Source organism: Limanda limanda, chromosome 10 (genome assembly GCF_963576545.1).
Source record: "Limanda limanda chromosome 10, fLimLim1.1, whole genome shotgun sequence".
Classification (NCBI taxonomy): Eukaryota; Metazoa; Chordata; class Actinopteri; order Pleuronectiformes; family Pleuronectidae; genus Limanda; species Limanda limanda.
In genome coordinates, this window is record NC_083645.1 from 1,352,460 (window position 1) to 1,368,615 (window position 16,156).

A 16,156-nucleotide genomic window follows, 5' to 3' on the forward strand; every position below is an offset into this window, starting at 1 on the left:
GAAGGGGCCAGGGCCATTCGTTTCTGTGTGACCATAGGAGCAGGAGCGAGCTGTTCAGATATCAGCTTTTTTCAGATCTGCTCCAAGAACAAAATTATCAAGAATTGTCAGTGAGGCTTTTTCAGTCTTTAAGAGTCAATGATCTGGATCTTAGCCTTGTAAAGATCCTTTCGTGGAATTAATACTTGCCAACAGGCCATGTGTTTGAGCTTGCACTGTACCAAGCCAGGCGCAGGGCGTATTGTCGGTCGTGGTGGAGGAGGTGGAGTTAACACCGGATGGGAGTGAGTTGTGGAATTCATGAAGCCCAGTTCCCAGAGTTTGAAAGGAAGACAAACAGAAAATTATTAATTTACTGCGATGCGTAATTGAGATTAAAGTAGATTATATAAATTTATAATTAAAAGAAACAAACAAAATAATCGAATCAAAACATACATACCCTCTTTTGGTATTCAACAATTTCATAAAACCTTTGAGGTGTGGTCGGCCAAATCAGTGGACATTAAAAATAAAAGGTTAAACAAGTTGAATTTCAATGAGCAGCAGATATGACAGCGTTTGAGTATTTGAGTTCAAACCATTTTCCAAAATTCATTTGACTGCTCCATAACACGATAATTCAGAAGCTTTGACGTCAAACTGTCCTGTGATAGAACAGGAATCACATACAAAGGACAAATGTGTGAGACAAACGTTTCAGAGTTGACAGCTGAAACCAAACAAAACAATTTAAAGTTATTCTGCCACAATTTCCTTCATGATGAAATAAAAACAATAATTGGAGCTTAACATCACCTTTCAAATTAAGAGCCTTAGATGTTAAGATAACTGGTGAAACAAAACAACAAAATAAAAACCTTCTTTCCAGAGTTTGAAAGTTAAAGGGTCCAAAATAAATTTAAATCTAATTATAGATATGACATTCAAATAAGTGTGTAACCAGAGGGCCTTGTATTATGGTTTCTGCATTTCATTTAAAATGAAACCGGCTATGAGTTAAAGTGTATTTGACCTCTGACCTTTAACTGGATTTTAATTTATTCTTCTTCAATGGTGAAACATATTTATTTTAGGACTCTCCAGAGTTACATGGGGGTTTATCAAACTTCTAGTTTAAATTCCAACTGTAAATAGATTTGACATGTCTTGACTATTGAATTCTTAATGGATGATTTGAATATGGAATTAAAGCAACTACAGGTGAAAACAAAGAAATATGTAATTCTAGGCAGCACAAAATTTAGTTTAAAGTTAAGTTAGAATTTCTCATCCTAATATGATTGAGACAGCTCATATAGAAAGCACATTATTCAGCTCTAAGAAAATAAAAGTCAATGAAACAGCATTTCAACAACCAACTACCTGTGTCAGGTAGAAACTAAATAAGATATTTAAATGATTGGATTTTATGTAGAACTTTAGAGGCCAAAACCTTTCTCCTTTCCTCTTATAGATATATTGGAAATATCTGAAAGAACAAATTTGTGCCAAAAAGTGTAATTTTAACAATTCCCTCTGGAATTCTTTACTTCTGAATGAAGCAATAGTAAAAAACAAACAAACAAACAACATAGAAACAAACAACCAAGCCTCTTTGTGATCTTAACGCCAGTTGTAAGCTGTAAGGCTGCTGGCCTTCCACAGATGGCTTTCCCGACTCCCAAACATTCTTATCTCCCCCTTTTCATCCTCTGCTGTGCACATACTAAATCTTTCTATTCCCACTTCTCTTCCCTACTTTCTTAACCACTCAAGCTTTACATTCTATTATCCATCTCAGAGCAAGATATCACTGGCCAGATTCAGCTCACTCCTAAAGATCTTTCTTCCTCCTAAACTTTAACTTTCTTGTCTTACTTCATCTCTCAAACCTTCAGTCAACATCCTTAATCTTTCTCTGGCAAGTCCTAAACACATTTACCCCTCCCACCCATACATACAACATATATCAGATGGCAAGCGTAAATACCACCTCTAGTTTTTCAGTCAGTTTGTCGCTCCGTCAGTTTTTTCTGTGTCTTCAGTCAGCCAGCTGACCTTGACACATATTTTCTCTCGTTTCCACACACACAAACACTCCTACTCCCACACACATCTTGGAGTTATCTCCCTGCACACAAGCACACGAACATTCACAGCCAAGCGTGCTGTCTGCCACGTTTTTTTTATAATTTCGGGCAGAGACCGCACTCCCTCTTTTGAGATACAACGGGCCGCGACCCAACGTTTTCTACCAGTCACTCAGTCCAACTGCCACACACTTCCATTCATACTAGTTACTTCACATCCTCTCTATATTATATAATCTAAAGTAGTATAATAATTTTTATATAAGTAATTTCCTCTTTCAAATCCTTATTCGTAACAGCCTTCCGTTATTTGTGCGCAATTGAAACAATGGTGTGTCTGGTTTGTAAAGCTCCTGTTGCATTATTCAAATCAGTTCTTATTTCAGCCAAAGGGCGGGAAGGTGAAGGTGCTGGGGTACAATGTGTCAGGTGGTGCCAAGGTGCGCCTGATTTACCTTTGACCTGGGCCGAGTGTGAAGTAACCTCCTTCACTTCGTACGGTCCAGTCCACCTGGGTTCTGGCCACTTTCTCTTGTGAACCTTGACTCTTACCCAGTCACCAACTTTTACCTAGAGTTCTGCAGCTTCCTCCGGATCAGTCGCCAGGGCCCTGGTGACCTGATTGGAGAGAGCTGCAGTAAGAGCAGTTAAAATCTTCATATAACTTGACATTTCAATCTCAAAACATCCACAGGTGGCACGTGACCTCCATCCCTGGGTGGTGTCAGGGCTCCAACACTGATTGTCATATATATTGTCTTTTTTAAGTGGGATACCGAATTTGAGTTAGCTACTGCTCACACAACAAACCTGCAGATCAGGCATAGTTATTTACAGTGTGTGTGTAAAATTTGAACTACTACTCAAACACAAACCTGGAGATCAGGCATATGTATTTACAGTGTTTTGTCTTCGTTTCTATTTTTGAAGTGGGAGACCTGATTTGTGTAAAATTTGAACTACTACTCAAACACAGACCTGGAGATCAGGCACAGTTATTTACAGTGTTTGTATTCTATTTTTATTTTAGAGTGAGAGACCTTATTGGTGTGAAAATTGAAACTACTACTTAAACACAGACCTGGAAATCAGGCACAGTTATTTACAGTGTTTGTGTAAAATTTGAACTACTACTCAAACACAGACCTGGAGATCAGGCACAGTTATTTACAGTGTTTGTGTAAAATTTGAACTACTACTCAAACACAGACCTGGAGATCAGGCACAGTTATTTACAGTGTTTGTGTAAAATTTGATTTTAGAGTGAGAGACCTTATTGGTGTGAAAATTGAAACTACTACTCAAACACAGACCTGGAGATCAGGCACAGTTATTTACAGTGTTTGTGTAAAATTTGAACTAAAATACAACCGTCACCATTGCATAATACACAGCATTTTCAGACCATTTTAATTACTTTGTTAAATTTATCATATGTACTTGTATACACCTCAGTACTACTGATCAAAAATTTGGGTTTTCTCTATCACGACAATATGCAGATTTCAATTAAATAGGCTCTGCTCACCTTTTAATAGTACAGCGCTGTTTGATCAGTTTCCCAAGGCGATACAAGTCACTTCAGGACGGTTCTTTCCCGTCCGAGAGACGGCCTCCTCCCCAACCTGTTGTTTCCACTCCGCTCTTCCAATCGTCTTAAACCATCCTCTGCTACCATTTTGTTGCGGGTGGAAATCAAAGGCAGGAGGCGTCGTTCTCAAGTTAAAATTAAGCAGGTTTATTCAGAGGTCACAGGTCAGGAAACTGCGGTGTCTAGCAAATGATCATGCATGGTCCACTGATCCTGTACAGGAAAGATGGCGTTTAGTCAGAGTGCGTACAAAGTTTATATAACGATACTGGGCTTGACAGAGGTTCTTCTTGGATTGGGATTGGTCGTATCTCGTCGGGTCGTCCTCCTGGCGTCGTTTGGTCCTCCTTCCTGGCGTTGCGTGATGACGTGCAAGCCATGTCGCGGTTACTAAAGTTCATGAGCATATTGCCTCGCGTGTGCGCTTATTTTATGTGTGTGTGAAGTGAAGTGAGGTCATAGAAAACTGTGAGAAAGGCATGAAAACCTCTAGTCTAATCTGTCCGCTGTGTGTGTGTGAGGGAGTCTCAGAACTAATATAATGAAGTGATTCATGAAGCCAGAGGTTTGAAAACCTGTTATCTGTCCGCTATGCCAGACTCCCTTTTTAAGGAGTATGAAACATTCTGAGGTTGAGAAGCAGGAGAAGAACTATGTGTTATGTTTGTGTGTTTACGCTATGTGTATCTGACTACACGTTAAAGTGTGTGTATGTGTGTGAACAGTGGTGTATTGTCAACACATTGTAGATATCAACAACTTCTTTCTGACTAGTCGTAATTACATTTTGAATAGTTGGAATTTTCATTCAAGATATCTGTAATGTAATTGTGATTAGTCGAAACGACAGATAAAGATATCTGTAATTCAGTTTTGACTAGGCGAAACTGAATTACAGATATCTGCAATGACGTCACAGAAAACGACATTCAACTCGTCACACATCTTAAATGACAATTGCAGATATCTGTAATTCAGTTTTGACTAGGCAGAATTAAAGTTAAAGATATCTCAAACGTCATTTGAGTGCGAATTATTGGGCATGACGTTTTAGATATCCAGAAATACGTAATTTCCGTTTGCCGCCATAATCAAAGAAGAAGTGGGAATAAGAAAGGAGCAGTCATGGCGTTGGCTGTAATCGAAAAAATCACCAGAAAATGCCATGAAATTGAACGAGCCCTCACACAGGGGATTTGTGGAGAGAAAGCTGTGAAAGAAATCTCGGAAGAATTGAAGATTTGCTATCACCAGAGACCAACAACGAACTCAAAAGCAGTTTGGCTGAACTGAAAAATCTAGTAGGCACACATTTCCAGGCTGGGGAAGACCGAAGTTTCTCTGTCGGGCGCATTCGTTCAGGTATGTCCGTTTATCACTGCATTCATATATTAGGCTATAATATGCATTAGTTCGCTAAGTAAAATAGTTGTGGCGACATAGTGGCGATAGTGTTTCCTACGGACATGCAGGTGCACGGTTCAGACCACGTCTGATTGTTTGTGAAAATACAAAAACAAGTTGCATGGGTCAGAGCCATGGAGTTTGCTCTATCGCTCCTGCATGGGTGACCCGATAACCGAGTGGTTATGGATTTTGTACATTGGTCAATAAAAAATAAACAAACAAAAAAACAAGTGGCATAGCCTACCACATGGAGTGTGCGAAATACGGGGGGGTTGGGGGGGCTGGGCACCCCCTACTATCCCCTATCCCATGAGACCCCCTGAAAGCCTCAAAAGCAAAATTTGAGAGGGGTCTCAAATTTCGTATATATATATATATATATATATATATATATATGTATATTATTGTCACTAATGGTAATTTCAATGTGTTTAAGCTCACCATGTCCAGTATTCAGAATTTTAAACATTTATTCACAAATATGTTCTATTTTTTGCCAAGCGGAGCCAGCCAGTCCTGTGCGCGCGTATGCAAATTAGCCATGTGCGCCAAACAGAAGACGTAATGTTGAGAAGTCACACTAAAGAAATAAAAAACAATTGCTACTGGACAAAAATAACTATCAAAATGAAAAAGAGTGGAAAGTCCGCACACTTGCTCCCGTTCAGTGTTTTTAATGATTTTTCACCGTTGTAAAATGATGTTTTGTCAAATGTTTATTTCAGTTTGCAAAATTGCAAAATTGTTAAGTGTGTGCATGTGTTTGTCATGTAGCCTATTAGACTGACTATCTTGGCTTGCATCCATGAAATATTGTAATGTATTGGCCTACTGCATGAGAAAGTTTAGATCGATATGGCGCAACAATCGGGGGAGATGGGGACCCCCCGAATATTGATGGGTATTTCGCACACTGATCCATGTGCTTATTTCAGCAATCATTAAATGTATTGGTCTTACTGTTATGTCCACTGACTGGTCACAGCAATAAATACAGTATTTTTGCAAATCCTCAAGCCTCTCCACACCCAGGGTAGCCTATTGGCCTATTCGTTAACAATATGCAATTTCAATGCATGTTTGAGAATTGGTATGCTGATATATAGGCCTACTTTAAATTATAATTAATAAACAGTCCAATGCTGCCTCAACACTTAAACCTTGTTGACTTTTTCTTTTTGTAGGGAGAACAGGCCGACCAGCTATTGATGTTACCAGAGAACAGATAGAATTTCTGCTGGCGCAAGGCAATACAATTGCAAAAACTGCTGAAATACTTGGATGTTCCTCATCATTTCTGTACAAGAAGTCAAAGTTGATGGGTATACCTGTCAGAAGTATGCGGCCTGCAATAGATGATGGTGAACTAGAACAACATGTGAGGCAACTTCAGGGCCAATATCCTAATTCTGGAAATGAGGTAATTGGTGGTCTTTATTTTTAGCCTGTATTTAATTCCCATTTGTGTGCCATTGTTTTTTGAATATCAAGAAAATGTAGATCTTTTCTTAAATGTGTTTCAGATTATTCGAGCCCTGTTGCGCACACGGGGTGTCTTTGTTACACGGTCCAGAGTGCGTGAGATGTTGACACGGGTGAATCCTACTGCTGCTGCAAGGAGATGGAGCCGGACAGTTGCAAGACGTGTTTATCATGTACCTTACCCCAACAGTTTGTGGCACATTGATGGGAACATGCGTCTGATAAGGTTATTATTACCAGACTTGTCATACTTACTACCAGACTTGTCAATATATTCTTTTATATTTTGAAGAGAACTTCAGCAAGTGAAAAACTGGAGTTCACAGCTATATTGTTTCAAGACTACTGTCAATAGTATTATAATTTCAAGTAATCATTTTATTTGTTTTTCAACCTTTCTAGATGGGGCTTTGTCACTCATGGTGCAATTGATGGATACTCCCGTCTGATTACTTACCTCAGCTGCAGCACAGACAATCGTTCCACAACAGTGCTTTCTCAGTTTTTGAAAGCAACCTGCCTCTACGCCCTACCATCAAGAGTTAGATCTGACCATGGTGGTGAAAACATCCTTGTGGCTTTATTCATGCATCTAGTTCAAGGACTTGAACACAGAGGTTACATAACCGGACGATCAGTTCACAATCAGAGAATTGAACGCCTTTGGCGTGATGTATTTTTGCATGTGTTGCAGCACTTTTACCATATGTTCTACTCCTTAGAGGATTCAGAGGTTCTAAACCCAGATAATGATGTCCACAGACTATCACTGCATATTGTTTATCTTCCGGAGATCCAGAAAAGACTGGAGCAGTTTAGACAGGCCTGGAACCTCCATCCGTTGAGAACAGAAAATAATCGCACACCAACTCAACTCTGGACAGAGGGCATGCTCAGAAATATTGCCACAGACAGCACAGCTGTCAACAATGTGTTTGGGGAAAATCCCTACAGCGACCAAAACATTGAGGCCATCCTAGCGCAGTACGGAATTCAAACACTGCCTACACTTGACGAGGAAGAGTTCCCAGCTGTAAGGGTAGAGCCACCTCAACTCATCCTCACTCGGCAACAACAGACATCTGTGCACAATGCAATCCAACACTTTTCTGATCTGAAGATTAAATATCAGGCTTGCTGTACTGCAATTGTCAGTATTTTGCAAACTGATCAGGTATAGTCCAATTCCAAGCCCAGAGACATTTTATTGGTTGCATACATTATCCAGGATGTAGCTAATGCCGGGTGTGCCAGTCAAGACATTGGAAGTAGCAACAAGTGTTGTCATATGTCATATTGTAGGCCTATTGTTGGTTGACAAGCGCCGACACGCCCTGCCTGACTCTGTTTAGGCTACTCTGTGTAGGGGGATGGGCTGTATAGTTGCGTTACTGCTCCCATTGTGCTTGGTCAACATTGTACAATAAATAAATATACATTTGATGTCTAACTAATTTGCATGTCCTGCCCACAGGTGCCCAAGAGGCTGGCATCATGCATGGTCATACGTCTTCAAAACAAACGGAACAAATGTGTATTATTGCAAACGCTTGATCTAAAGTGATAAAGACTTGTTACTCCGAGTATTGATCAAAAGTCCATGTTTGTGTGAGAATGTTTCCATTCTGCCTAGAAGCCATTTATTCTTATGTCTATTAGGCCTTCTGCTATTGGGATGCTGATTTAAAGGATTTGTTAAATTATAGGCCCTGCATATAAATACACTCAACAATGCATCATTGTAGCACTGACCACTTTATTGAGAGTGCAGCAAGTGGGGATGACCACAGTAAAGAGAACAACAAGTGCCACAGAGGCAAGGAGCACTTGTAAGATTTGGACATAGAAAATATTTAAAAGTGCATGAAATTGGACATAACATTAACAGAGTACCACATCATTAAAAGTGAAGGTGCAAGTGCACTTGGCACTTGATGGCAGCTGTGGTTGATGCCCAACTAACAGGCATTGTGGCCTGTGTCGTGGGCCCAGCATTGGCAGAGTGGCAGAGGGTGGGCACAAATCTGGTGATGGGGTTGTGATTAGAACAACAAGTGCCAAGTTTAAGAGCACTTGTAAAACTAGAATGTAGAAAACTATTGGGAACAATAGAGGCATGCCCTCTAACAACCTGCACTGAACAATTTTAAAAACAAACACGGTAACATTATGCAAGACCAAAGGTCGGCGCTTGCAAAATTCCCTCCATCATATGTTTTTTAAACCATTCATAAGAAGAGTGCAGCGGCAGGCATAGTGTAACAATACACGTGTTTGCTTCAGGGAAGATTCGGTTCTCTTCATGAATGAACTGTATGTGAGGAGGGTGTGGAAATCCCAGTGGAGGGACTACAGAGGCTCCAGACGAAAATTCCAAAACCCTCTCAAGGGTGACTGGACTGCATTCTCCTTCTGTAACACAAGAAAGTGGTGTGAAACGGTGATTAAGTGATGCCTTTCACACCTTGATAGAATTGGAGAAAAGTTAATTTAAAATAAATCAAATGTTTTCACATACAATATTGTTACTGGTAGAATAATTAGTATACCTTCTATGTCAATCAACAAGTCACGCCAGAAGCAGATTGTCATATTTTCTCGGTTTCTCCGGTTGCTGCCCTGCGCTGAGAAGTCTGGAACAAATAACTTGCACAGGTCCTTCGCCTGAAGGGGAATTTCCTCATTGACAAAGAAGTTGAAGAACACGGCCGGATTCTCCCTCATCTCTTTGAGTAATCCAAGGGTTTTTAACCCATCAGCAAACCTATGAAAACATGTGACAGTGTGAGTTGTCCTGGGCTAGTGAGTTTAATTTCTCGGACAGACAAGACAGGTGAGGCAATTACTTACTGGTCCAGGGCAGTCGCCAATCTGCCGTTGACAAAGAAGTCAGCAGCTGACTGGACAAGGGAGTCCTTCTCTTCCAGGCTGGACACATGTCTCAAGGCACCTATAATACTGAGACTATCTGCTGCCTCTGTTATTGCATTGTTTGCCTCTCTGACTGTTGTTGCATCCTGTATCTAAAAAGAAAAGACAAATCGACAGAAAGAAAGACAAAAAGAAAGAAAAGACAGAATGAAAGATAGTGAGTGGCACATAAAGACAAGGATAATTAAAATGTGCAGGAGTCTACAATCCAAACTTGGCTTACAAGGACACCTATCCTATATAAATTACATGTCAATAGTTGTACACTATGAAAGGAAGCATTTCATAAATAGAAAGTTAATAGAAAGCAACTGGAGGGCTGTGTCACAGTAGACTGTACATTCAATGTATAACACCTTTCTCCTTCTTACTTTCATCAACTGCTCCCTAAAAGTATGGTCGCCAACTTCATCGACCGTGGCCGGGGTCGTTTCTATTCCACAGATTTGCCGGAAAAGCCTTTCCGAGAAGAAATGCGGACCAACTCCTCCATGAATGATGCACACAGCTATCATTTTCCCCACCCAGGTGTACAGTTTACTCTGTAAAGCTAAAATGAACACGTAAAAAAACCACAATAAATCAAGACAGGAGAAATAAGGGAGTGCAATAATTTAAATAGGTTTCCGTGTATACATTTCTAGAATTATGCCAGTTGAATGAAGACAGCCCCAAGAATTTGGGCTTCCTTACCTTGCGTATCAAGACTCAACTGCCGGTCTTTCTCATGTCCATCGAAGATGTTTGATTGGTGGACGGCCCTCATCAACAGCCTTAGGTACTCTCTGGTCGGGCCGCCTTCGTCAACTGCCCCTTCACCATTGTCATCTTCATCCACAAAGACAACATCCAGTCTTGCTTCAGGGTCGAAGGACTTCCGTTTAAACGCCCGCAGGCTACATGGAAAAACATTGTCCCTGCACACATTTATTTGGTTGCTTGTTGGAGAGAAGCAGTCATCTACTTTGCTGACCAGTTTTTTCAATGTCTGTAGATCAATCCTGCAACCAAAGAAGTTCATACATTTTATTCATATGCCAAATATGTACCATGTTTTCTAAGTTTTAACCACCTGCTTAAATGTTACAGGATATAAGCATCACACTGACTTTGGTTTAGTGCTAGTCCTTTTTATGGTATAGAAAATGTAATATTTACATACACCAAAAACATCAATGTCAAGTTAATGAGAAACACATACTCATCCACAGGTCCTCTAAGGTGATGTGTTGATACAGGAGACTGATTTTGTGAAACCGTCTCCTCTTGTTCATCAAGATCAATGATTGGTTCCTGGACAGGTGAAGGAGGGAGTGATGGTTCTTCATCAGTCAGGATTTCTTGCGGTTGTGAGATCAGAGTGAGCGATGGCTGGATAGAGTTCTCAGATGGCAGAGGCTGGAGAGAGGGCTCAAACAGCAGTGAGTGGGTGGAGGTCACAGAGAGACTTGGCTGGGTTGAGGGCTCAGACTGGAGAGAGGGCACAGAGAGACTTTGCTGGGTTGAGGGCTCAGACAGCGACGACTGACCAGGAGATGTATGGTTTAGGGCATGAGCTCCATCATTTTGTTGACCTGAGAGAATTTCCTGAAGACAAACATACACAATACATGAGCTTGCACAAAACAAAACAATTTTTCATTTGAGACAGGAAATACAATGCAATATACATTTACCTGTACATGGTGATTTGAAAACCAAAGTACGTAAAGAGTTGAGGATGGTTTTATGCCATGATCAATTATTGACCCGGCGGAACTGCTCTCAATTGATCTTGATGATGTGGCTTCTTGTACCACAAAGATTTCACTGGCACCATCATCTTGTCCCACAAAGTCAAACAAGGTCTAAAAATATGTGAAACAGTGTTACACCAGTGACGTTTGACAACCCACTGTGACGACACTTGATATTTTCTCAAGCTGAACACACATCACCTGAATTGGCTCACACAAGCTGAATTTCCTCATGTTGAGGTGTCCATCTGGATATTTAAATTTGATCAACACCCCATCAGAGGGTACCTCACATGCAGATAGACGCTGATGTCTTGCTTCAATAGCCTGAAATGTTATTGCTCTCATTAAAAAGAAAATTCAAATTAATCTTCGGCTAGTTCATTCAAACGAATATTACAAACAAACCTTTTGACGCCTTTCCTCACAGGCCTGATAGGCTAGTTTCTTCCTCTCCTATTAAAAGACCACATTAAAATTATTTATGCATTCTGTAATATCACGTAAAACATACAAAATAACAACTTGGAAATTTTACCTTCTCCTGATCCACCAACAAATTGTCATTATATTCCTTGTCTTGCTGGGCACGTATTGCTTGCCATTCTTGAAGAGCCTAAAGTAAAACATCAAAAATGGCATTTCTCACCAATCACCATCAAATAGGCCTACACATACTTAAAATAATAGATTCTTTAATGTTTTTTTACCCGATTTGCAACCACACTTTGAGCTTGGGTACTCTCAGCCAAAGGGGCGGTCTCATCTTGTACTGGAGCAATTGAGAGTGGTGGGAATGAAACCATGGATATGGCAGAGGATGTGGATGCCACCTGGCAGTACACAGAAAATCAAAACGTACAAAAACTGTTTGCCTGGGGAATGTAACTGCTCAGACATCACAGTATAATAAATACATATTAGAAAAAGACAAAAACACCGTTTATATCTGCCACTCATCAAGTGCATACTGATCTTAGATGTGCAATCATTTCAATATGGACCTGATCTGAAACCACATTTTCCTTAGCCACCTGTGAGGTCTCATCTGCTGCTGGAGCTGCAGAGAGTGGTGGGAATGAATTCTGGGACATGGCTGAGGGTGGTGAGGTTTCCTGAGGTCAGAGAGGGTAACTTCAGTTACAGGCAGACATTACAGTTAACACATTTGATTGTAGTACATTATTATTATTATAACTGTCAAGGTAAAAAAACATAAACAGCCTATTTCTAAGAACCTCAAAATAGGTTACAAAGGTGAAACTAACTTCAGCACTGTAGTATGATATAAATCCCTGTGTATATAATTCCATACCTGCAAGACAGTGGCTCGTGGCACGATGTAAAGTCTGCTTTTGCCAACAGCTGTTTTTAGTTCCCTCACAGAACTAACATTCAATATCTGGATTTTGCGTCCTTTGCCTGTTCTTGCCAATTCAAACCCAACCAAATTTAAGCTTATGTGAGAGTAGCTGTGACAAACAAAGCTGTTTAATTCCGCTAGACTCCAGTTCAACCCAATCTTCGAGTTTGTGCGGCTGTCTGCTGAATCTTGCACAGGTTTTCCTAAAAATGGAAATGTAAACATCAGTATAATCTGCTTCTAGTGGCAAAGTAACTCAGCCATTAGTTGCTAATACTATATTCCCGATATTTCAGGAATCCTCGCAAACTGTCCTTAGAGATCTTGCCCAGACTCCTACAATGTTCGCGAAGACAGTTTCAAAGACGATAAATTCCACAAATCAAGGCTTCCAAACTGTTGTCATATTTTCAGAGATAATCAGTGTTGCCAACCACTAAAGTAGACCTGTATGACTGCCACAGCTAACCTATGATAAGTTGTGCTTCTGCAAAGTTTAAAGCTAAACAAAATTTGTATATGACTGAGATGAGGGAGCCTGGTTTCACTCCCAAGGGCATCACACAGTTGAGCCTCTGAGCATAATATGTGAAAGAACATTAACATATGATATATGGTGTAGCTGAGCCTCCGAATGCACCACCTAGAACCCACACTAACCATAACAACCATTGACTAACTTTAGATAGCTGATGCAAAATGATTCATTGGGAGATATTCCTCAACACTTTCAAAATGATGCCTTGGCATGAGAAAGTGTTGGAAGGGCATAGGTGTATTTATTAAAATGGCTACATGGAAACTTTTATGAAAATGCATTAAAGAGTAAACAGCTCTACAATATTTCTTTAAAACAAATGCTAAATGTATTTTAACATAATTAAATGTCTCCCAATACACAGTTTTACAAATGGGACCAGACAGGCTCAAGTTAGAATTAAAAAAGCTTGTTCCATAGTTTTCTTGGCAAGAAGGTTGGATAATAAGGTGTAAAAGTAAATAACACTCAATTCTTATGTGCTTCAATCTCACATTACCTAATCCAAGTTTAGCAAGTTCATCAAGTGTTTTTGTTGGGGGCAGAAAATCACTATCTGGCCCTGGAAGGAGGAAAAGCTTTGCTTGACAAATAAGGTTTTCCCTGCGGCCACCAGATCCTCCTGTAAACACAAATACATAACTGTCAGTCACTCTTCGCTAAAATCTATATGAATAATATGGACAATAAGATACTAAATAAAACAAATAAAAAGTTCACATGAATGTACTGAGGGGTGTATGGCATGCAGGCAGAGAGGGACTGACCCTGTGATTCAGTGGGTGGTAAGGTGCTCTATTATAAAGTGCGTCATGGTTAGGCCATGTTTATACATAGCAGCAGGGTATTCTGAAAAACGGCGATATTGAAAAAAATTCTGGTCACACCAATGATAAAAACAACCAGGGAATTAGGGATGGGAATTTCGGCTCTTTTTAGTGAGCCGGATCTCTTGGAACGGCTCACCATATTACTGCTTACTGTAGTGTATACCTTTTATAATAGTGCCATGCCGTAATTCCGATTCCGATAACGAAGCACGATAGTCGACCCGGAAAAACAAGATAGGTTAACATATTTAACAGCTAACGTTACCCCGAACTTCTGCTAGCACATTCTGCCAGCTAGCAAATGGCCAAACTTACCCCGAACTCGTGGAACTTCCCGGCGAAATAGTCTTCTCGTTGAAGAAAGTAATCGGGAATCCTCATTGCTCGTTGCCAGCTCCTGCCTGGCACGGGCTGCAGCATTAAAAAGACGGTTAAAAACCCCGACCCCCTCGACTGCTGGCTGCTGTGACATTGTACTAAACTGATCCGTGGACCGATGTAATCAGTGAACACAGGTATATTGTGTGAATGATGATGAACGACAACGACCTGCTCCGCTCCCGTCTAAAGTGGGAGGCGGTCCTATAATTTGTCATTACAGATATCTGAAACGTAATTTCGCCTAGTCAAAACTCTAATTTAAGATATCTGTAATTCAATTTTGACTAGGCGGAATGAAAGTTACAGATATCTACAACTTTAGATATCTCTAATCAAAATTAATTTCAAGATATCTATAACCTGATAATAGATATCTACAATTAAATTATGACTATCCCTAACTCCAGTTTGAGATATCTACAACGTCGTTTTGACTAGTCTTAACTCCAGTTAGAGATATCTACAATGTAATTTCGCCTAGTCAAAACTTAATTTAAGATATCTGAAAAGGGACATGTAGATATCTTGAATTGAGGTGAATTAAAGATATCTTGAACTGGAATTATGACTAGTCAGAATCAAATTGCAGATATCTCCAACTGGAATTACAGATATCTACAATTCAGTTGCAGATATCCGTAATTCACATAGTGGATATCCGCAATTGAATTGTAGATATCTGTAATGAGAAACCCCATAGACATGAATGGCAAAAATGACGTCATTTCTCCTAGGAGGAATGTCTTTGTGGATATCTGAAATGACAGTTGTGGATAGGAAGAATGTAGTTGCGGATATCCAAAATGTTCTCTTTGACTAGGCGAAACTGAATTGCAGATATCTGCAACACATATCCATTCTAGCGAATTTATGTCAAATCGGCTTGCCATAGTGAGAGAGGTGCGCCGTGGGTAGAGGCGTGCGACACCAACCTCCGCTGCTCAAGTAAAGAGCCAGTTTGGAGAATGTATTGAAAATTGAAAATGCGCGCTCACATGTCTGCCTCCACTCGCTCATCATTGTCGAGTCCTCCTCGCTCGTCTCCCGGCGCACCTGCTGCTGCTGGGCTGGTGAACCCGGCACCACATAGGTCCGTCAGTTTGGCACATTTAGCAGCCTCCACCTCCAGAGACTTCAGCTTTTTTTCCCGATGCGTTTTTTACTCTTATTATCCATTTTAAGTTTCTGTCTCAGCAGCAGCCCGTCCCGCGACTCCCCCCGCCAATGCCATGAGGTCCCGCCCCACCCTGGTTTGTGTTGTGATTGACTGCACTGTCAGGGCTCTCTGAGCCTGTCAGCCCATGATTGATTGACAATGACAAACAATAGACCAATAATATGTGTCGATGCTGGCAACACACTGCTAGCCCTCTGTAGCCAATTGGCCGGCCCAATTGGAGGGAATTTAGAGAGGAAGAAAAAAAAAAAAACAACAACATAGCGGACCAGACCGGCCCACATTGGGTCAACAGCCCACCGGGAAGATGCCCGGTATGCCAGATGGCCAGTCCACCCCTGGTCACAACACTGAAAAGCACAAGCAAAGAAAAACAAAGAAAGCAGAAAGCACAGGTGTATTTACACTTGTCAGGATTGTGACTTCAGGGTCAAATCAAGAAAATGGCTATTGGTTATTTAACAGGGGAAACAAGTATGTTCTTTTTGATCATAAACAAAATGTGCGCAAGGTTTTCAGAAAAATTATGAATTATAATAAAATATAAAAAATTTTAAGACAATGACAACTAGTGACATAATAATGGAGGTACTTTAAATTTTTCTTGACACATTAATGTTCATTGGTAAACAAAGAATTGTATAAATT

At 40.4% G+C, this 16,156-nt stretch overlaps 2 protein-coding genes and 1 long non-coding RNA gene across 3 annotated transcripts; 1 reads left to right on the forward strand and 2 right to left on the reverse strand.

Moving 5' to 3' along the window:
• The first annotated feature begins 4,898 nt into the window (after positions 1-4,898).
• Positions 4,899-8,069, forward strand: LOC133012135 (uncharacterized). The gene is made up of 4 exons (XM_061080109.1): positions 4,899-5,025; positions 6,255-6,490; positions 6,594-6,778; positions 6,955-8,069. The coding sequence occupies exons 2-4, from the start codon at positions 6,389-6,391 to the stop codon at positions 7,730-7,732; spliced, it is 1,065 nt and encodes a 354-aa protein (XP_060936092.1). The 5' UTR covers positions 4,899-5,025; positions 6,255-6,388; the 3' UTR covers positions 7,733-8,069.
• Positions 8,070-8,996: 927 nt separating this feature from the next.
• LOC133012204 (G2/M phase-specific E3 ubiquitin-protein ligase-like) lies at positions 8,997-11,779 on the reverse strand. Its single transcript, XM_061080184.1, has 10 exons — positions 11,758-11,779; positions 11,628-11,675; positions 11,421-11,546; positions 11,160-11,330; positions 10,685-11,070; positions 10,177-10,484; positions 9,855-10,033; positions 9,403-9,575; positions 9,102-9,316; positions 8,997-9,016 (listed from the first exon to the last, which is right to left on the reverse strand). The coding sequence occupies exons 3-10, from the start codon at positions 11,451-11,453 to the stop codon at positions 8,997-8,999; spliced, it is 1,485 nt and encodes a 494-aa protein (XP_060936167.1). The 5' UTR covers positions 11,454-11,546; positions 11,628-11,675; positions 11,758-11,779.
• Positions 11,780-11,990: 211 nt separating this feature from the next.
• On the reverse strand, positions 11,991-12,604 carry LOC133011351 (uncharacterized). The gene is made up of 3 exons (XR_009680747.1): positions 12,535-12,604; positions 12,224-12,334; positions 11,991-12,052 (listed from the first exon to the last, which is right to left on the reverse strand). It is a non-coding gene; the product is annotated as an uncharacterized LOC133011351 (long non-coding RNA).
• Positions 12,605-16,156: the final 3,552 nt, after the last annotated feature.